Source organism: Salmo salar, chromosome 03 (genome assembly GCF_965601325.2).
Source record: "Salmo salar chromosome 03, fSalSal1, whole genome shotgun sequence".
NCBI lineage: Eukaryota > Metazoa > Chordata > Actinopteri > Salmoniformes > Salmonidae > Salmo > Salmo salar.
Genome location: NC_138293.1, coordinates 79,650,750 through 79,673,251, shown reverse-complemented (window position 1 = coordinate 79,673,251; position 22,502 = coordinate 79,650,750). Strand labels below are relative to the sequence as shown.

At 43.7% G+C, this 22,502-nt stretch overlaps 1 protein-coding gene across 1 annotated transcript in view; it reads left to right on the top strand.

Moving 5' to 3' along the window:
• LOC106601686 (uncharacterized protein C16orf52 homolog B) overlaps positions 1–18,872 on the top strand; it is a 32,584-nt gene extending 13,712 nt beyond the window's left edge. The window contains exons 2-3 of the mRNA XM_082972794.1: positions 5,577–5,789; positions 17,028–18,872. Of these exons, the coding sequence (XP_082828920.1) occupies positions 5,577–5,789; positions 17,028–17,212 (398 nt within the window). The 3' untranslated portion in view covers positions 17,213–18,872. The remainder of the gene's footprint in view (positions 1–5,576; positions 5,790–17,027) is intronic.
• The last annotated feature ends 3,630 nt before the right edge of the window (positions 18,873–22,502 follow it).

The window sequence follows — 22,502 nt, the reverse complement described above, 5'->3', positions numbered from 1 at the left end:
CTGCTAGCTGTTATAAAGGGGACAGGATTTCCTCTGGACTGATGGCCAGTGGACTGTTTGGCTCGCTGTGGGATACCAGAGGAGAGGAGACCCGCCCTGCCCCAGTACAAGAGGAGATTCCCAGGCCAATCTGTCTTTCAGCATCTCCACCATTGGACCACCAATATGTATTGTATCATCTTTTCTACCATGTCTTTCCAAGTTGTTGTAGAAGAGAACGTATTGTCGATAGCCTACCTGGTAAGATTATGGTGAAGGTGGTAGTAAAACCCACTCTTCATAACCGAGCCCACCTTTCATGAAAAAGACTACAGGTTCCTCCCACCTAAACCTTTCATGCATAATATGATACCGTTATGCTTACTCAGGTAGAAATCTCCATGAAGACCAACGCACACGGATTTAGTGTCTCTCCTATGGTTCTCAGTGGTCTGATCAGAGAGAGAGAGTGTGTGTGTGTGTGTGTGTGTGTGTGTGTGCGTGCTCATGAGCTAGTCTATCTCAGGCAGACGTCATCATGGCTCAGTCCAGAGGCTATAAATCCTCAGTGTGTGTCTGATCAGTGATAGATGGCTCCAGTAGGCTCTCCGCCATAGGCTAGATATTATCTCCTCTCCTCCGTGTTCCAGACCAACAGATGTGCATACTTACTGACTGACTTCAAGATCAGGGAAGGAACTCAACTGGAGAGAGGGAGGGAGAGAAAGAAGCCTCTTCAATTTAAAGTGAGAAAGTTAAGTAGGAAAAGAGGAAGAGGGAGGACAGGAAGTTGTGTGTTTGGTAGATAAATAAAAGGGAGAAATACTGTACTATGTCTGATGGGAGAAGTGAGATGAAATATATAGTAGCGATGCAAACTGCTGTCACGTTAGCCTGCAGCATTTTAGACTTATTCAAAGACTCTACTTCTTAATGAACTGAAACCTTATACAGGGAATGCTGAGGTGTCAAGACAAACATCCGGATGCAGTGTGTGTACGTGCCTGGGAGTGGATAATTATGTATCTGTTGCTGTGTGTATGTGCACATGTGTGTGAGAAGAACCATTACAATCTGTTGCAGTGTGTGTGTGTGTGGGAGACGTGCATGTATGTGTGTCCTTGTGTGTGTGACAGAGCGACAGCCTCAGCCTCCTCTGACATAATTGGGCCCTGTAGGCTGCAGAGAGGAGCCCCTAGCAGGCATTGATTCACAGACAGATTAAAGGTGGGGGGAATTCCACAGTAACGGAATTACACTTTGTCTCAGTCTTTTCACTTTAAAATGTATGCCAAACAAAAACCATTGATTTTCAAAGTTTAACAAACAATAGAGCTCTATGCACAAGGACTACTTTTAACAATTCCCACTTTTTTTTTTACAAAAACAAATTTAATGTAAGAACTGTGCAGATGGATACTTTGGTAATGGAATTACTGTAAAATCTCCCTCAGGTTTTTATGTGACCACGTTTTCCAAAAACGGTTAAATATATGCTCAGAATTAAAGATACACTATGCAGAACTTGTAACACCATTTCCTTGTTGCAAAAATTTGAATAGTTCGCCTAATTTCAGTTTGTGACAAAACAAGCAAGTATACTGTAGAGAATCATTGTACCATCTAAATCGCTGTGAAATACTATATTTTCCATAACAGAAAATATAGTATTTATCTGTTTAAAGCTGGTGTACAAACCCAAAAGTAAAATACACAAGAAGAAGCATAGAAATAGTGCTCATAGAACAAATATACCGCTTCTTAGACTTGCTTTCAATGTGAATGGCCGAACTATAACTCACATTTCTATGTGAATTTGGTCGGGTCGCCCAAAAAGTTACATATTGCAGCAATAAGATTCAAAGATGTCTGCAGAAAGAATGGGGTGTCAGCTATGGCATCTTGAGTTTAACAAAAATCTATTTTGGTTATTGAACGACAGTAAGTGAAGTGGAATTATGGTAACGGGAATACATCATGGGTCCCTGATCTATACTACACAGAAATGTGTAATTATGGGTATGAATATCATTCTCCTCATGTTTTACAAGTTTGGACATCGCAGCACAGATGAGTAGAGTTCTGTACAGCGCAGTAGAGTACAGTATAGTTCAGTACAGGACAATATACTGTACAATACGCTTTTATTTACTGTCCTCTACTATATTGTACTGTACTATTGTATTGGACTGTACTATACTATGTTCTACTCACTGTACTGTACTCAGTACCAGAGGTTGGAACCAAAATAATTTTACAATCATTTCGTTCTAAACAGAACCATTATTGTTTTCATTCCGTTCCACTGTTCCGACCAGCAAAATAAAGTTCTGAACCGGTTCGAACCAAAAAAAAGTAACGGTTTATATGGTGCCTTTCTGTTCCTTTTTAAACTTCTGAAATCAGTGCAGATAGAGCAGCTTGTGGTGGAGCGGGCAAAATATTTACATGCACTTGACAGATGAGTGTAGGGCGTGAGATGTGACTGACATTTTGCAGTGGGGAGAGAGAGGGTTGAGGAGGCTCGGCTTGAAGCGCTGGGAATCTTATGACATGTATTATCTGAATTAGGCCCACAGAATTATACCTACAGAGGAGCGGCTTCTATAAAGGAACTTTGAATGTCTTTGAACGTCATAGTTGGCTTAGCGTTGGACCTGCTAGCTAGCTAACAAGCTTGTGTGTGCAGAGCAGCACCGGAATTAAAATAAAAACACATATTTTTGTAGTTAATAAATCCAATGTGAAATGTTATAACTATAGTATACTTAACTAGCATTGAAAAGGTCAATGAATTATTCTCTAATTAAAATCTCCCTAATTTCTGAATCACGCTTGTAATGTCAGTAGGCTACTAGACTATGGTTCAGAGGGGGAGGGGTCTACACATGCACACTTACTGGCAAATATTTCCAGGTGGCAGGCCGGCAGACACTGGAAGAAGTTGATTAGCGACATGGTGAGGGCGTTGCATAGGAACTTTGTGTTTTTTGGGGGGACTGGAATAAAATGTCCGGAACATAAAGTAACGTTATTAACCGGTTCTCATGCTTTTTAAATAACATTTCTGTTCTGGAACAGTATAGATAACTTTCATTCGCGGTTCTGATTATTTTCCTCAAAAAATGACATTATTTTCCGGTTTTCTGTTCTGTTCCCTGAACCGGTTCCAACCCCTGCTCAGTACTGTATTGTATTGGACTCTACTGTACTCTACTCACTGTACTGTACTATCCAAACTTGTGATTTGGTCCAGATTTGGTCCAGTCCGGTCTGTCTCTGGACATTAACATCAAGGCCAGGGTGGACTGACCAAATTTCAACTACTTTTCAACGTCCATGGAGGTCTGTTGTCGGTCGGTGCTCAGTGGGTAAGGATGCTGGTTAAATTAAATGGAAAGGGAGGGGGCTCATGGGTAGGTGTCAGCTGGGAGAGGTGACATTAACTGGAAATGAGAGAAAGGCAGAAAGAACGGCAGAGAGAGAGGGAAGGGTTGTCTAAACTCGGACTGTTTTAACACTCTTGGTTTGACCACCAGACGACAGAAAAAAAAAACGTTATGAGCTGAACATAACAGTATACCAGTGGAAGGGAGGACAGTAGCAGGTGACCCTATGAGCTGAACATAACAGTATGTCAGTGGAAGGGAGGACAGTAGCAGGTGACCCTATGAGCTGAACATAACAGTATACCAGTGGAAGGGAGGGCAGTAGCAGGTGACTCTATGAGCTGAACATAACAGTATACCAGTGGAAGGGAGGACAGTAGCAGGTGACCCTATGAGCTGAACATAACAGTACACCAGTGGAAGGGAGGACAGTAGCAGGTGACCCTATGAGCTGAACATAACAGTATACCAGTGGAAGGGAGGACAGTAGCAGGTGACCCTATGAGCTGAACATAACAGTATACCAGTGGAAGGGAGGACAGTAGCAGGTGACCCTATGAGCTGAACATAACAGTATACCAGTGGAAGGGAGGACAGTAGCAGGTGACCCTATGAGCTGAACATAACAGTACACCAGTGGAAGGGAGGACAGTAGCAGGTGACCCTATGAGCTGAACATAACAGTATACCAGTGGAAGGGAGGACAGTAGCAGGTGACCCTATGAGCTGAACATAACAGTATACCAGTGGAAGGGAGGACAGTAGCAGGTGACCCTATGAGCTGAACATAACAGTATACCAGTGGAAGGGAGGACCGTAGCAGGTGACCCTATGAGCTGAACATAACAGTATACCAGTGGAAGGGAGGGCAGTAGCAGGTGACCCTATGAGCTGAACATAACAGTATACCAGTGGAAGGGAGGACAGTAGCAGGTGACCCTATGAGCTGAACATAACAGTACACCAGTGGAAGGGAGGACAGTAGCAGGTGACCCTATGAGCTGAACATAACAGTATACCAGTGGAAGGGAGGACAGTAGCAGGAGACCCTATGAGCTGAACATAACAGTATACAGTGGAAGGGAGGGCAGTAGCAGGTGACCCTATGAGCTGAACATAACAGTATACCAGTGGAAGGGAGGACAGTAGCAGGTGACCCTATGAGCTGAACATAACAGTATACCAGTGGAAGGGAGGACAGTAGCAGGTGACCCAACTGGTTTGTGACTACTATGATTTCCCATTGTAGCCAATTTCATTTGCAGTCTTTCTGTTACAGATTTGTTGGTAATTCTGTTACCAATTTGATAACAGTTTGGGAACAGTTTGAGTGTGTGTGTTCCAGCTGCCCTGATATGGATGTAGAGCTGGGCGATATGGACAAAATATATCATATTTTTGACAGTATGACGGTATTTGACAGTATTTTATATAAAAGTTCTAAATATGCTTCGTGAGTAGTGCATGGCCCTAGGGTGGCAACAAATACATTCTAAGTGTTTTTAATTGGGCTTTCTCTCTTCTGATTGTTTTATACGGTTCAATCAAACTTCAATCAAAAATAATGTTTTTTTCATCAGTTTCTGCATTTCCTTCACTCATTTGTTGTTATTTCCACACCATACCACATTTGTTTTGTCTTTGTATGTCTCTATTTTGTGAAAGTCACTTTTTCTTTCCTAGTACCATATATTTTAAATGGATTCAATGGCAGTTATTTTCGCCACAAGGGGCATTGTGCCGATTTCTAGAGTGCTTTTGTCACCCGCACTGCCTCACAGGCAAGATTTGTGGCAAAAAAGTACATTTGCACATCTTTGGCTCCTGCGCTGCCTCACAGGCACTATTCATGGCAAAAAAAAGCACAGGTGCGCACTAGAAGCTCTTGCCAGGAAATTAGCAGTTCTCAGCTGTTCGCAGTCTCTTACTGACGGTAAGAACGGGCGATTGCCATATTGTTTTTGTTACATCACTAAGTTATTACCTTTCAATTAGATATAACAAACCAAATACTATTATGTAAGCTAAGGTAAAGTAAAAATGCAAACCAGACTGTGTATCAATACCTGTATATAGTAAAATACGGTTTACTGCCCAGCCCTACAAGGATGTGCCCTAACAGTGTGGCTGGTGTGAGTATTTAAATGTGTGTATGATCTAACACCTATTCTCTCTCTCACTCTCTCATTTATATATATATATATATAGGTGCCCTGACGGTAGGCCTGGTGCGGCAGTGCCAGACCATCCACGGTCGGGACCGCACCTGTATCCCCCCGCGGCTTCCCCCCGAGTGGGTCACCACGCTCTTCTTCATCATCCTGGGTATCATCTCCCTCACGGTGACCTGTGGCCTGCTGGTGGCATCCCACTGGCGCCGCGAGGCCACCAAATACGCCCGCTGGATTGCCTTCACCGGGAGTAAGTGACTCTAGTGACCGAAACGACCCTACCTTAATGACGGTGGAGTGTACTTTGACCAATCAAAGCCAAGCTCAACCAGCTGAGTGTACCTTTACTGATAGACGTTACTCAGAGACACACTACACTTCACCACTAAATAGTGGTACTTGGTCACTCAAACGTAAAAAAAAATGCGCCCTCTCTATCACCCTGTTAAGTAGCTTGACCAAACAAGCTGTAGGCCTAGATACAGAGGTCTCAGATATACCCTCTCTCCTACACGGAGGAGGGGTAGGGGTAGAGACAGAGTAAGTTGAGGGAGAGAAGAGGAAAGGGGGAGGCGAGGGAGAGGGGTGCTGTGAAAATATTGGTTTAGCTTTGCATTCATGCCTTTCATTTCAGTGTTGAAGCTGATTTCAGGTAAACCAATGGAACCAATGTGTGTGATGTTTGCGTCTTTTGTGTGGGCGGTGTGTGTGTGCGTGCGTACTTGTATGTGTCTTCTCTATCCTCGATGCCTCCAGAACATCCCTTCCCTGCAGCTCTTCGACTGAGAAGTGCATTCTATGGTACCTGTGTGGGCGTCATAGAGTACCACTCAATCGCTTCTTTTTGTCTTTCAACACTCATCCCCTCTTTTTAGACAGGAATTCAGAGGAGACAGTTCTTAACTCAATACCAACCCAACATTCAGCAGCCCTGCTGAGCTGGGCTGTTTCGTAAGGCTGTGTCGGTGTTCATATTCTGATTGGTTGTTTGGCAAAGAGAAGAGACACCCCCCCCTCACTCACTCACACACCTAGAGGCAGAGTTTTACTAGCACACAGACACAGTTGATTGAATTGGTGCATCACATTCATTATCTGTTAGTCATATATAGAGAATAAGAATGATTATATTTTCTATGGTGTGTTTACCCAAGAATCACCCAATAATCAATTTCCCTCCAACCCCTCTAAAAAGATGCGTTGTCAATGATTTCATTGCAAATCTGTGTCACGTGCTAAATGTGATTATGAGTAATTTTTTGACAATCACACATCGCTCTGAGCCAAGTGATGAGGTTGCCTTGGCAACAGGGAGGATATAGTCCCAATCATCCAGGGTTCTGTTGGCTGTATCAGGTCGTCAGTGATACTCTCTCACTTTCTCTTTCTCTCTCTCTCATGCTTTCACACTCTCCCTCTCTGTCTCTGCCGCTCTCCCTCTTGTGCTTTCACATTCGATCGCTTTCTCTCCCACTCTGTCACTGCAGTGAAGACTACCATTGATGGCTTCTTTCAGACAAAGAGATGCATTTTAAAGGAACAGGGAAAGGGGAAACCTAGTCAGTTGCACAAGTGAATGCATTCAACCGAAATTTGTCTTCCGTATTTAATCCCTCTGAATCAGAGAGGTGAGGGGGCCTGCCTTAATCGACATCCATGTCATCGGCGCCCGGGAGCAGGTGGTGTTGGGGGGGTTAACTGCCTCGCTCAAGGGCAGAACGGCAGATTTTTCCACCTTGCCGGCTCAAGGATTCGAACCATCAACCTATCGGTTACTGGCCCAACGCTCTTAACCGCTAGGCTACCTGCCGCCAGAAAGAAAGAGATTGAGAGAGAAGGAACGGGAGAATGTTTGTAGGTAGGGGTAGAGATTGAGATGTGTGAAGGGGAGACTACAGAATGACAACTGGACCAGGAAGAGTGAGAGAGGGAGATGAAGAGAAAATGAGAGTGGGATTGAGAGACTGGAGAGGTAGAAAAGCATCACTTGTAATCTGAGAGCCAGCTATGGCAGGAGGAAAGGGGGAGGAGGAGAGAGGGGTTCTAAACGGGGTAGAAAGTAAGAGGGCCTTGAGTATTTCCCTGACAGTGCTGAGCACTGCACCTCACAGGGTTGCTGTTGCTGCTGTGTAATGGGCAGGCTGGGCTTTCACCTTTCAGGAAAGAGGGAGAGGGGAGGGAGAGGTAGAGTGAGGAGAAGTGGTAGACTAAAAGGGGATTAAAAGAGAGGTAGAGTTAAAGTGGGGGAGAGATTGAGTATGTGAGAGAGCGAGAGTGAGGGGGCTGGGGGTTGGGATAAGGGGCATCTGTGATTGGTGCTCTGTGTTACAGAATGAAAGGTGCAGGGAGAGGGGGGTAGCTAATAGGGGTCTAACAGGTGATGATTGCTGGCTGGGGAAAGGAAGCTACCAGTAGGCGTAGCTGGCCCAGGGCCACTGCCACCTGAAAGGACCCCTTTGTACAGCCAGCACAGGCCCCCTTCTGTCCCCTGTACACTACAGTCTTTACACTAGGCCCTAGCCAGGCCCCCTTCTGTCCCCTGTACACTACAGTCTTTACACTAGGCCCTAGCCAGGCCCCCTTCTGTCCCCCTGTGCACTACAGTCTTTACACTAGGCCCTAGCCAGGCCCCCTTCTGTCCCCCTGTGCACTACAGTCTTTACACTAGGCCCTAGCCAGGCCCCCTTTTTTCCCCTGTGCACTACAGTCTTTACACTAGGCCCTAGCCAGGCCCCCTTCTGTCCCCCTGTGCACTACAGTCTTTACACTAGGCCCTAGCTAGTAGGCTTGGGCGGTATACCATATATACCGGGATATTTGGAAATAACCACGGGGTGGTTTTTCAGTACCAATACAGGTACTGCCCAGCTTGCCCATTACACAGCAGCAACAGCAACCCTGTGAGGTGCAGTGCTACAGGTACAGTATTGGTACTGGTACAGTATTGGTACAGTATCAATACAGTTCGAACTATTTCTATTAAGGGTTTTTTAATAAATTATAATATTTGTTGCTACTTTTTAAGTAAATACATGTAGTCAACTTCAAAGCAAATGTTATTTGTCACATGTGTCGAATACAACAGGTGTAGACTTACAGTGAAATACTTACTTACAAGCCATAACCAACAATGCAGTTTTAAGAAAAAAAGGAAATAAAATTAACAAATAATTAAAGAGCAGCAGTAAATAACAATAGCGGGGCTATATACAGGGGTTACCGGTACAGAGTCAATGTGCGGGAGCACTGGTTAGTTGAGGTAAGTAATGTAATATGTACATGTAGGTAGAGTTGTTAAAGTGACTATGCATAGATAACTAACAGAGAGTAGCAGCAGTGTAAAAGAGGGGAGGGGGGGGGCAATGCAAATAGTCTGGGTAGCCGTTTGATTAGATGTTCATGAGTCTTATGGCTTGGGGGTAGAAGCTTTTTAGAAGCCTCTTGGGCCTAGACTTGGCGCTCCGGTACCGCTTGCCATGCGGTAGCAGAGAGAACAGTCTATGACTAGGGTGGCTGGAGTCTTTGACACTTTTTAGGGCCTTTCTGACACCGCCTGGTATAGAGGTCCTGGATGGCAGGAAGCTTGGCCCCAGTGATGTACTGGGCCGTTCGCACTACCCTCTGTAGTGCCTTGTGGTCGGAGGCTGAGCAGTTGCCATACCAGGCAGTGATGCAACCAGTCAGGATGCTCTCGATGGTGCAGCTGTAGAACCTTGTGAGGATCTGAGGACCCATGCCAAATCTTTTCAGTCTCCTGAGGGGGAATAGGTTTTGTCGTGCCCTCTTTACGACTGTCTTTGTGTGCTTGGACCATGTTAGTTTGTTGGTGATGTGGACACAGATTTAAGTTTCCCAGCATTAAAGTCCCCGGCCACTAGGAGCTCCGCCTCTGGATGAGCGTTTTCCTGTTTGCTTATGGCTGTATACAGCTCATTGAGTTCGGTCTTAGTGCCAGCATCCGTTTGTGGTGGTAAATAGACAGCTACGAAGAATATAGATTAAAACTCTCTTGGAAGATAGTGTGGTTTACAGTTTATCATGCAATACATTAGATTGCATTCTTCATTTCACCTGTAACATAATTTTTAATTATGAAGCTTACTGGTAGTTCTCAGTCGCGATGTTTGTTTACAAGCACACAACGATGAAAGACCGGAGACTTGTGAGTCACTCACTGTTGTGCAGCACGCACCAGGTGATCTAGTTACAGTATGGAATTCACAACTAAATGTTTGCCAGCTACAAATCTTATAAGTTAACTGTCTAAAATGTGCTAAATGCTCTGCAGTTGTGCATTTGGTTTGCTAATTTAGAAGCTAGTTAGCTATCTAGCTAAGTGGTTAGCTTCTTCCAAAATCAGGTTTAGCTGGGTAACAGCAGAGAATCCCCTCCTGGATCAAGAGCCTTGCTGTCTAGTATTTTTTTTTTGTGCGTACAACTTTGAGTATAATTTTTTTGTTACTTGTGTAACTTTCAGTATGAAGGTATTACAATCTGCATACCGCCCAAGCCTACTAGCTAGTCCCCCTTTATGTCTCCTGTACACTAGTCTTTACACTAGGCCCTAGCTAGGCCCCCTTCTGTCCCCAGTACACTACAGTATTTACACTAGGCCCTAGCTAGGCTCCCTTCTGTCCCCTGTACACTACAGTATTTACACTAGGCCCTAGCCAGGCCTCCTTCTGTCTCCTGTACACTACAGTATTTACACTAGGCCCTAGCTATTCCCCCGTCTGCCCCTGTACACTACACTTTTTACACTAGGCCCTAGCCAGACACTACTATGCCCTAGCAAACCCCACTGTCTGACTTCGCTGTACACTACACCCCAGATACAGTGAGGTACAGTATTCTGACAGGCACTAGTCTAAGAATCAGTAACGTATCAGCTAAGGTAGTTTGAAAAACACTGAGGTTCTGGCTTGCAGGGGGGAAAACGCATAGCCGCGGCAGTGAGGACAGACGTAAATATTAGCCGTGTCTGCCCAGTCCGGGGGGGTTAGCCACACAACACTCTCCTCGCTAGCTGGCAGCACAGACAGGACACATTCAGCCAGCCTGCCTGCCTGCTAGCGTAGAGAGAGCCATAGAGAACCAGCTGCATCATCTGAGCTGTTTTAGCTAGGCTAAATCAGTCCCTTTCTGAGGGGGAAAATAGCCTGTGTGGGTTTGGGCTGGAGGACATGATGTGTAGCTGTAGTGTTGTGGAAGCATATGAGGAGTTATTGCCCCAAGCCTCTTTTGATTTCCATCTATGTGCGTTTGGAAAATCAGCCCTATGATTGAAGCTTTAGTTAGGGCACTCAGTGTGAATGGAAGCCTTTGATTGTATGTCTGGCAAAGCAACATGATTTGATTTAGTCCATTTCCAGTTCGTCTGTTCAGTGGTAATTCACAGGAATCAGAGAATTATCTTGTTTGACTTTCGATTGACAGTTGCACTTATAGACAAGACCCAGCGAACACTTCCCTAAACGTTCTCCTTTGGTTATTTGACATACAGTGCCTTCAGAAAGTATTCACACCCTTTGACATTTTACCGATTTTGTTGTATTACTGCCTGACTTTAAAATGGATTAAATTGCGATTATTTTTTGTCACTTGCCTTTTTTTTTGTACCTCGTAATGTCAAAGTAGAGTTCTCTTTTTCAAATTTTTTTTCAAATAATTTATAAACATTTTAAAGGTGAAATGTCTTGACTCAATAAGTATTCAACCCCTTTTGTTATGGCAAGCCTAAATAAGTTCAGTAGTAAACATTTGCTTAACGAGTCACATAATAAGTTGCATGGACTCAATCTGTGTGCAATAATAGTGCTTAACATGGTTTTTGAATGAATACCTCATCTCTGTACCTCTGGACAAGCAGTGAATTTCTAACACCGATTCAACCAGTGAGATTTTCCAATGCCTCGCAAAGAAGGGCACCTGTTGGTAGATTGGTGAACAACAAAAAAACGCAGACATTGAATATCCCTTTGAGTATGGTGAAGTTATTAAATACACTTTGGGTGGTGTATCAACACACCCAGTCACTACAAATATACAGGCGTCCTTCCTAACTCTGTTGCCGGAGAGGAGGGAAACCACTCAGGGATTTCACCATGAGGGCAATGGTGATTTTTAAAGTTTGTTTTCTCCGATCACACTCTGAGGATGGATCAACAACATTGTAGTTACTCCACAATACTAACCTAATTTACAGAGTGAAAAAAAGGAAGCCTGTACAGAATACATGCATCCTGTTTGCAACAAGGTAATAAAGTAATACTGCAAAAAATATGGCAAAGCAATTAACTTTTTGTCCTAAATACGAAGTGTTATGTTTGGGGCAAATCCAAAAACACTTCACTGAGTATTACTCCCCATATTTTCAAGCATAGTCATGGCTGCATCATGTTATGGGTGTGCTTCTAAGGACTGGGGAGTTTTTCAGGATAAAAAAAATAACTAAAGAGAGCTAAGCACAGGCAAAATCCTAGAAGAAAGCAGAGTGAAACAGGTTTTCTACCAGACACTGGGAGATTAATTCACCTTTCAGCAGGACAATAACCTAAAACACAAGGCCAAATCTACACTGGAGTTGCTTACCAAGAAGACAGTGAATGTTCCTGAGTGGCCGAGTTACAGTTTTGACTTATCTGCTTGAAAATCTATGGCAAGACCTGAAAATGGTTGTCTAGCAATGATCAACAACCACTTTTACAGAGCTTGAAGAATTTGGGGCAAATGTTGCTCAATCCATGTGTGATAATCTCTTAGACTTACCCAGACAGACTCACAGCTGTAAACACTGCTAAAGATGATTCTAATATGTATTGATTCAGGTGGTTGAATACTTATCTAATCAAGATATTAGTGTTTTATTTTTCCAGATTTTTTTTTTTACAATTGTTAAATTTTTTCCCCCACTGACAGAGTATTTTGTGTAGATCGTCCTGGGAACTAACATTTGGTAGCTGGGGAGGCTGCAATATCTTCAAATAAATATTCTGAAAGCCCCAAAATAAAACCAAACATGAGGAGTTTCATGATGCTAATTAACAATGGCTTTTATAATTAACTGGTCCTACCAAGAGGCTAATCACTTGGATTAAGACCGATAACTACCCTAATGATTTTACTCCTGACCTTGTCCCTGTGCCCAGTCACTGCTTGCACACACACACTGAACACACACACACAAACCGTATTGTGCCCCATCAGGACTGGTGTGTCACTCCACTTTGTTGGGTGCCAGAGCAGTGACTTATTATCAGTGTTAGACTTCCTGCTGAGAGAAGTGATAACACACTAATTGGTGTCTTGAAATGGACGCCAAGTGCTTGTCTCTTCAGAAATAAATATTTATGGCCTCCCGAGTGGCGCAGCGGTCTAATGCCCTGCATCGCAGTGTTTTGAAGTGTCACTACAGCCTTTGGTTCGAATCCCAGGCTGTCACAACCGGCTGTGACCGGGAGTCCCATAGGGACACAATTGGCCCAGCGTCATCCAGGTTTGGGGAGGGTTTGGCCAGGGGGGCTTTACTTGGCTCATTGCACTCTAGCGACTTCTTGTGGCGGGCAGGGTGCCTGCAGGCTGACTTCGGTCGTCAGTTGAACGGTATTTCCACCGAAACTTTGGTTAAGCGAGCGGGTGTTAAGGAGCGCAGTTTGGCGGGTCATGTTTAGGCGGACGCGTGACTCTCCCGAGCCCGTTGGGGAGTTGCAGCATGAGACAAGATCGTAATCACGATATTGGGGAGAAAAAGGGGGCAAAAGTTTGGACACACCTACTCATTCCAGAATTTTCTGAATTTGTACTATTTTCTACATTATAGAATAATAGCGAAGACATCAAAACTATGAAATAACGCATATGGAATCATGTAGCAACCCAAAAAGTGATAAACAAATCAAAATATATTTTATTTGACATTCTTCAAAGTAGCCACCCTTTGCCTTGATGACAGCTTTGCACACTCTTGGCATTCTCTCAACCAGCTTCATGAAGTAGTCACCTGGAATGCATTTCAATTAACAGGTGTGCCTTGTTAAAAGTTAATTTGTGGAATTTCTTTCCTTCTTAATGCGTTTGAGCCAATCCGTTGTGTTGTGACAAGGTTGTGATGGTACACAGAGATAGCCCTATTTGGTAAAATACCAAGTCCATATTACAGCTCAAATAACCAAAGAGAAACATGAAGGTCAGTCAATCCGGGAAATTTCAAGAACTTTGAAAGTTTCTTCAAGTGCAGTTGCAAAAACCATCAAGCGCTATGATGAAACTGATGAGGACCGCCACAGGAAAGGAAGACCCAGAGCTACCTCTGCTGCAGAGGATACGTTCATTAGATTTAACTGCACCTCAGATTTCAGCCCAAATAAATGCTTCACAGAGTTCAAGTAACAGACACATCTCAACATCCATGTTCAGAGGAGACTGAGTGAATCAGGTCTTCATTGTCAAATTGCTGCAAAGAAACCACTACTGATGGACACTAATAAGAAGAAGAGACTTGCTTGGGCCAAGAAACACGAGCAATGGACATTAGACCGGTGGAAATCTGTCCTTTGGTCTGATGAGTCCACATTTGAGATTTTTGGTTCCGATCGCTGTGTCTTTGTGTGGCTCCCACCGTGAGGTGTGATGGTGTGGGGGTGCTTTGCTGGTAACACTGTCAGTGATTTATTTAGAATTCGAGGTACACTTAACCAGCATGGCTACCACAGCATTCTACAACGATACGCCATCCCATCTGGTTTGCGCTTAGTGGGGCTATTATTTGTTTTTTTAACAGGACAATGACCCAGCACACCTCCAGGCTGTGTAAGGGCTATTTGACCAAGAAGGAGAGTGATGGAGTGCTGCATCAGATGACCTGGCCTCCACAATCACTCGACCTCAACCCAATTGAGATGGTTTGGGATGAGTTTGACCGCAAAGTGAAGGAAAAGCAGCCAACATATGTGGGAACTCCTTCAAGACTGTTGGAAAGGCATTCCAGGTGAAGCTGGTTGAGAGAATGCAAAAGTGTGCAAAGCTGTCATCAAGGCAAAGGGTGGCAACTTCGAAGAATCTAAAATCTTTGTCACAGATCCCACCGGTACTGCTGCTCATTCCGTGCACCAGTTCCAGAGGTCTACGTCACCGTCCTCTAGGCATCGCTGAACTGTCTCATTACGCACACCTGGTTCCCATTCCCCCTGATTAGTAATTGTATATATGTGCCCTCTGTTCACCATTGTCTTGGTCGGTTACTGTTCCCATGTCCGTCGGTCTTGTGAATACCTGTGCTTTGATGTTTCGGCTTTCGTGCTGCGTGTATTGTGCACTTGTTATTACGGGTCTCGTCCTGTATACTTATTAGAGGTTTAACCTCGCTCTTTTGTTTGGGTTACATCCCTGTGTTTTTGTATATGTGGTTTTTTTGGGCTTCTTCCCCGTGCCTTTTCATGGCATGTTGTATTTTTTGTGGAGTATTAAAACCCCCTATTATGTATTCCTGCGCCTGTCTCCAATCATTTATACAATGTGGCAATCTTAAATATATTTTGATTTGATTAACACTTTTTTGGTTACTACATGATTCCATATGTGTTATTTCACAGATTTGATGTCTTCACTATTATTCTACAATGTAGAAAATAGTAAAAATAAAGAAAAACCCTTGAATGAGTAAGTGTCCAAACTTTTGACTGGTGCTGTATATATTTATTTATTTATTTGTACTTGTTTTTTTTATCTAATGATACTTGTTGCTTTTTTGACACGGAGTAGGATGCCACATTAAGTAAGTGGTGGCCTATTTTCATGGTCCATATGTCTGTAATGACTGTCAAGCTCTCCGCTATCTTTGGGTAGCCTCTATCGCGCTGTAGCTAGTTTTCAGTACCTTGTACAGAAACGATCTCAGTAGATTCTACAATAGCTAGCCTAGTAGCTAGCTAGCTGTTTATATATGGTACATTAGCCAGTAGCTAGCTAGCTCTCAGTAGACTGTACTGTAGCTAGCTATCTCTCCGTATTGGTATATTAGCTAGCTAGCTAGCTAGCGCTTAGTAGGACATACCTGGGGAACATGTCTGACGTCTCTCGCCTATAGCTCCTGGTATGTCTCATACGGCCCCGTCATGATGTGACAGTGTTTGTGATGGGGTGGCACTTCAATGGCTACTGACAGGGGAGAACGCGGATACTCTAAAATGTAGGAGAGAGGAGAGCAGAAGTTATTTCACAGCAGACCACCACATGTCCACTGAATTAGCGTTAGCCTAAGTGATTAAGTTACAGTATATCGAATTAGCTTTTAAAGTAACCTTTTAAAGTAATGCAACTCTATATTTATACTACCTTTTGAGTACGTTTTATAGAGTTTGTGTAAGTCCTTGGCTCTGCCTTTTCAGATTAGTAACACTGCCTCAGATGGACAGATTCACTCAAAGCCCACAGAATCTATGTTGTGCGTACATGTGTGGGTGTTCAGTTGGTGTTTGTGTCTTGATCAGGTCCTGAGTCCCTCTCTATCCGCTGCCCTGACTGTCTGAAGAGAGGGAGATGCTCCCTGGTCTCGGCTCCCTCTAGCTGAGTGGATTATAAAATTGCCTCAGTTTGTTACAACGCCAACTCACTCTTCTCTCTCTGTTCCTACTCTCTCACTCTCACTCACTCTCGCACGCACGATCGCACGCACGCACGCACACACACACACACACAGTCTTGTGTAACTAACCTTGTGGGGACACACAATTCAGTCCCATTCAAAATCCTATTTTCCCTAACACTAATTCTAACCTAAACCCCCTAGAAATGTGCATTTTACCTTGTGGGGACTGTCTGCAGTTGTTCCATTTTTTGTTGTTGATTACTATTCTTGTGGGGACTTCTGGTCCCCACAAGTATAGTTAAACACGTCCACACACACACACTTTCTCTCTCTCCTCTCTCTCTCCTCTCTCCATTCCTCCCTCTCCATCCATCTCTCTCTCTCCCTCTGATCATTGATCTGCTTGGACGCCCACTGAAAGGCCCTATTATCCTATGCCGAAGAGCGTCCCGTCTGCCTGCCTGTTTTGGAGCTCTTCTGAAAGCCTGCATGGTCTGGTTGGTGTGTTCGTGGCCTTGGTACATTCACGGTGGTGAGACTGGAGTGTGTCTCCTTCACAGCTAAGGTCTATTTATGTAAAAGGGTTGAGGCGTGATGATGTCTGGGGCCTTGGACGAGTGTTTTGGTTCTGTAGTGTGTGTGACGTTGTGCGGTAGTATATAGGCCTACTGAGGAAGAGTGACGATTCAGTCATTAAATTCATCAATTAATTAGTCAGTCACTCAATCAATTAACAAATCAAGTCGATCTTTATTATCCCAGAGGGAGATTTGGTTGACAAGCATCCAATCCATCCCAGGTTTCATCCTAATTGAAAGCGGAGCGGTCTCCAGTGTAGCAAACACCACAGGAAATAGTAAAACAATTCCAACATGTCTAACATTATCTCTCTCTCCCCCTCAGTGATCCTGTTCTGTATGGCGGCGCTCATCTTCCCCATCGGTTTCTACATCAACGAGGTGGGTGGCCAGCCATACAAGCTGCCCAACAACACGGTGGTGGGCTCCTCCTACGTCCTCTTTGTCCTCTCCATCTTCTTCACCATAGTGGGACTGCTGTTCGCAGGCAAGGTGTGCCTGCCCGGCTGACTGCGGCTACCGCTCTGCCACCTGGAATTTAAGCTGGGGCTGAGGAAAAACATACAAAGGAGATAAATAAAATGGAGGAAAAGAAAAATGGACGACTAAAAAGAAAAACACTGGCCAGAAAGCAGGGATGGGATGTCTCTGACGGACGGTGTGACGATATGCAGCTGGGACGGTTAACGCGGAGTAACAAACTAACTGAGATGAATAGACACGGACGAATATGGACGCTGTCGAACTGACTCAGGCTTTTTTTCCCTCTCTGCCTTTGCTTATTTAAAACATGTTATTTTTACATTGTTGTTGTTGCACTTTGGAGAGCGATGCGGGAGACACACGTCCGGTCCATGGGGGGGTGGGGAGGGGTTCTTTCCCCAAACCCCCTGCCGTTGCCACGGCGACAGTAACTGACGTCACACCTTTGGGAGGATCTCCACTTCACCCTTCCTGCCCAGCGAGAAAACAAACCGTTGTCATCTCAACCGTTCCTGTTGCTATTTTTGGCTTCTTACACTATTTCAGTTGTTTTGGATTCTTCCATTTAGTGTTTTTTGGGGTTGTTGCTTTCTCCTTTCCCCCTTTTTCACTGAGGTGGTTTGAGGTGAAGTTTGGGCCAACAAACCTCTGGAGGAGCTGTAAGGGTATATTAAGAGGCTGCTGATGGGGTCATTGTCTCTCTGCCTCCCCATGTGTGGCCTGGGACAAGAGTCACTTCAGCCATGGTTAGGCAGTAACTAGGGAGGGGGCTATTTTGGGTAGAGGGGGAAGGTTGGTTGAGATGACATCCTAGGTGGCATCCTAGCTTGCTGGGCATGAGCAAGTCCCCTTTGGAAGAGGGAGGGTGGACTGCTACATTGGCCTTTCCATCTTCACCCTAACCTTAACCCCAGCACCATGACCCATATAATCCAGGGGATTTAGACAGGTGCACTGTTCCAGAGAGGGGAGGGTAGGACCCCAGGCCCTGACGACCATGGTTCCTTAATTGGCCAGGCACCACACAGTAAGTCAAGCACCTACCAGCTGCTCTACAGGAAAGGAAAAAGTGAATGAAGACTGAGAGCACCTGGATTATTATGAAACATGGATGGGATCAGGCAGGAGGGATTTTTTGCTTTGTAAAATAGTAATAAAAGGCATCAGGGACTGCAGGTCAGGTCGTTGTGGGGCTGTGCCTCACTACTGTGCTGTGCCCGATGCCTGTGAAACACACACGCACACACACTAACAGATGCACAAAAGACTTGCACACAAACACACACACACGTGTTTCGGGCTCAATCTCTAAGTCATGGTGAAGTATTTGTTGTCCATTTCCATTCCTGCTCAGCTTTTCTTTGTGTTGGTCTGTATAATATGGATTGTGAAGAAGCCCTTTCTGGTTCCTAGTTTGATTTGTTGTTGTGCCATGATCAGAATTTCTGTTTTAGGAAGCACTGTGCATTCAACGGTATAGCTAATAGCAGAAGAGGCACCACAAATGTATAAAAAAATAACTTCTTACCTCATTTTTTTCTTATTCAAACTACTATTATTATGTTTTCCAAACCATGGCGATGAGTTCTCAAGAAATTGTATTGTCTTGATCAGGCGGCTAGGCATAAAGCTTGTGATCAACGCAAATGATTTATCTTTCACTGAATAAAAAGAGAAAAAAGACAGATGTGTTTGAGTCTGACACAATCACTCTACATACTGTATAATGTTTATTCTGTTTCAACATGTTAGTGTTCAGCTGCAGGCCTCGAGGGCCACCATGTCAGCTGGTTTATGTGTTTCCTGGTTTGTAATTTATCAACTAGTGTCTTTGACTGGCTAGGGAGTAGCCAATCACACCGGTCTCTGATAAAAGGCAATGACAAAAACCAGGGCGATGTTCAGTAGGAGAAACCTCCCTGTTTCAAAAGTTATCTAAAACTAATATATAAAATAATCCAGAGGACCTCTTATTTATTTATTTATTTATTTATTTTACCACAAAAAAATTTAATTTGGGGGGGGGGGGGGGGGGTTTCAGTTATATATTTTTCAGTTTCTTATGGGATAATCTGTAGAAGAATGTTCCATCTCCAAATGGCCTTCCCATCTGAACGTTTTAAGACATTGCACTTTTTTCAACACAAACCTATGTAGAAGACCGAGGCAACCAAGGTGCATCTCAGTTGAAGGGCTAAATGTTTTCAGTCAGCCTGTAAAGTATTGTTCATCTGGAAATGAGCACCAGTGAAGTTAGTGAAGAACAAAACGTACAGTACCCTCCCAACTCCGCCACTATTGATTCAAGTTGTTTCTTTGAAGACTTTAACAGTGCTTGCCATATTCACCTTTGAATTGACTTAATCTCCAGTTAAGTTTTACAGTCAAACCTATGAGTGACCTTTCATTCGTGTCATACTGCATTCATGTTTCTGTTAAATGTGGATTTTGTTCAGAAGTCTGTGTGCTCAGTGTCCAGCCAAGAATGGACAAAGATTTACATAATGCAACTGATAAAATTTTTCCTTCCATCATTTACAAACACTAATTATTTACAGTGCAAAAAGGAATGATGTATCCACAGCAAAATGCTAATCTGATTATATGGAAGTGCACATTGACTGTTTGGGTAAGTGATTAGCAAGACACTAGTCACTAACATCATCTGACTGTATAGAATAAAAGGCACCAACTATGCAAATAAAGACGAGCTCTACAGGTGTAATAGTCAAGGCTCCTCTTCCATCTAATTACAGCATCTTGTCTGTCAACCATCTTGAAACTAATCAATGCCTGTGATGTGATCCATACTCAATTAAATCCAAAATAAAGGGCCACATTTACCAATCACTTCCACCAGTCCAAGGTTTGCACAAGTTATTTTCTGAGAGAAAGAAATTAGTATTTTAAAATGAAGTTAAACCATGAAAGTGTCATTAGTAACACCTGCTTCACTCTCCTTGGATAACAACAGATGGAGCGAACTTCATACCAGAGCAAAACATTTAGGTTGCATCCCAAGTGGCACCCTCTTCCCTGATCTGTTGGTATATAGTGAATAGTGTGCCATTTGGGCCATTTTATAATGAGGAATGTCCAAAATCTGGTTGTTTGGATAAAGAGAGCTGGTTCTTATTTGGGTATTAGGTGAAGTCTGCCATTTTGCCATTCAAATGAATTTACCAGCTAGATTGACCCCCTAGAGTCTATGTCCGTGCCCCTGTGGAAATGTAATTAGCATAATAAACACATCTCCATCAAAATCTCTCTGTTTAAGATGGAGCATTTGCGGTGGAAGTTGGCCAAGCTACAGCGGTGTTTGTCAGACAATGACACATCCCGGTCTTCTCACGAAAATGTCTGTAGTGTCCAAACGGTTTGGCCTCCAAACTAATAGAGCCCCACAGTGGAGGTGTCATAATACCCGTAAAACCTAGCGGTCAAACAAGGAAATGGTTCCAATCATTTTTCCTAAATTTATTTTTCCTATAGGGAATGTTAGAATCACTTAAAATAAGGGCTGGGTTTCGTGTAGGCTTACCCTGGCGTGACGTTTTGATAACCGTGTAAATCTCTCTCGGACAAGGTAACTTTAATCAATATATTTACTCTCAGATTTGAAAATGCTAATTAGCGTCAAAGTAGACACCATACAAGACTACAAATCCCTGCAAGCTCCTGCGCGTCATCTTTCGCTGACACCTTTGCTAACAGCTATACTGTCAAAGAAATGTAACCAAATGTATCTAACATAGTTAATCCAGAGATTCTTACCTTTGCCTTGATTTGGCAGTTTTGTCCAGATCATCATGGCATTTGCAGTTATTTGACAGCCATATTAGCAGCTAATTAGCATTTCATTTTTGTGGGGGTAAATACAGGCGAATATATTGATAAAAGTCACCTTGTCCTAGAGAGATTTACACGGTTATCAAAATGTCACGCCAGGGTAAGCCTGTACGAAACAGCCCTTATTTTAAGTGTTTATAAAATCTCCAATGGGGAAAAATGAATGGTGGATAAACGATTGCAACCATTTCCTTGTTTGACTGCTAGGTTTTATGGGTATTATGACTCATACTGTGGTACTCTATATGACCACTCTATGGAAAGATGAGACTCTCACGATGGTGTTCTCTACGACCCCCACAATCGTCACGGGACTCGTCAGAAGTCGGTACCGCCAATCTGCCAACTTCTGTCTGTAGCGTCCAAACAATTTTGGCTACACACTAACATGACCCCTCTGTGAAAAGGTGAGACTCTCACGAACACGGAAAGGTGAGAATCTCATAAACATGTCGGTTGTTTTGCTCTATGACCCACACAAGATGCATCTGAGGGTAGCCTGGTACCAGTTAAAAGATTAGTGCCCCAAAAAAAAGGTTAAATATGGGCTTTGACTCCTAAGGATTAAGTTCAGTCAACCAGAGACAGGAAACTTTTCCTGACCATGTGACCTGACCAGTAACAACTCTGGGCCTAGTCTACACTCTTAGCAAAAAGGGTTCTTTGTCTGTCAACATAAGATAACCCTTTTTTGGTTCCAGGTATAACCTTTTTGGGTTCCATGTAGAACCCTCTGTGGAAAGGGTTCTACATGAAAGCCAAAAGGGTTCTACCTGTAACATAATGGGTTCTACCTGCAACCAAAAATGGTTATTGAAAGGGTTCTCCTATGGGAGCAGCCGAAGAACCCTTTTAGGTTCTAGATAGCACCTTTTGTTTCTAAGAGTGTATAGCCTAGTATATAATTTAGGTTCAGAGGTTTTCCAGGTGACATCACGTGATCCCGAAAAAATTCCAGACCCTAATTCTGTTATGGAGTGATCTGATATGGTTGCCTTCAGACTGGACCATGACTTCTTTGCAGAACAGCTTTACATGCATAGAGAACAGCAGCCACATCTCTTCCTCCTCAATGGTGACTCATCTACATACAGTACGTGTCTAATCTGTTTATCTGCTCTGTCTGAGCACACACTCTTTCCACCCATATTCCCTCACCATCTGAGATTCTTCCCCTCTCTTTGTGTTCTGCTCTGCTCTGTTGGTACAATGTTGTTGTTTTTCTCAGTAGCTTGAGCTAAATGACAGCTGAAAGCCTTAACAGAGCCATAGTGTATGTGTGCACATGCATGCATCTGCGCATGTGCAGGTACCTTATGTATGTCTATGTGTGGGTGTGTGTGTATGTTTGAGTGACAAGTTATGAGGTTTGAGGATGAGTCTCCCAGCCTAGAATTACATGGGCTTCCCTCTGGGCCCTGGCTGATGAGCCCTGGCTGATGAGCCCTGACAGATCTGAGAGCAGTGT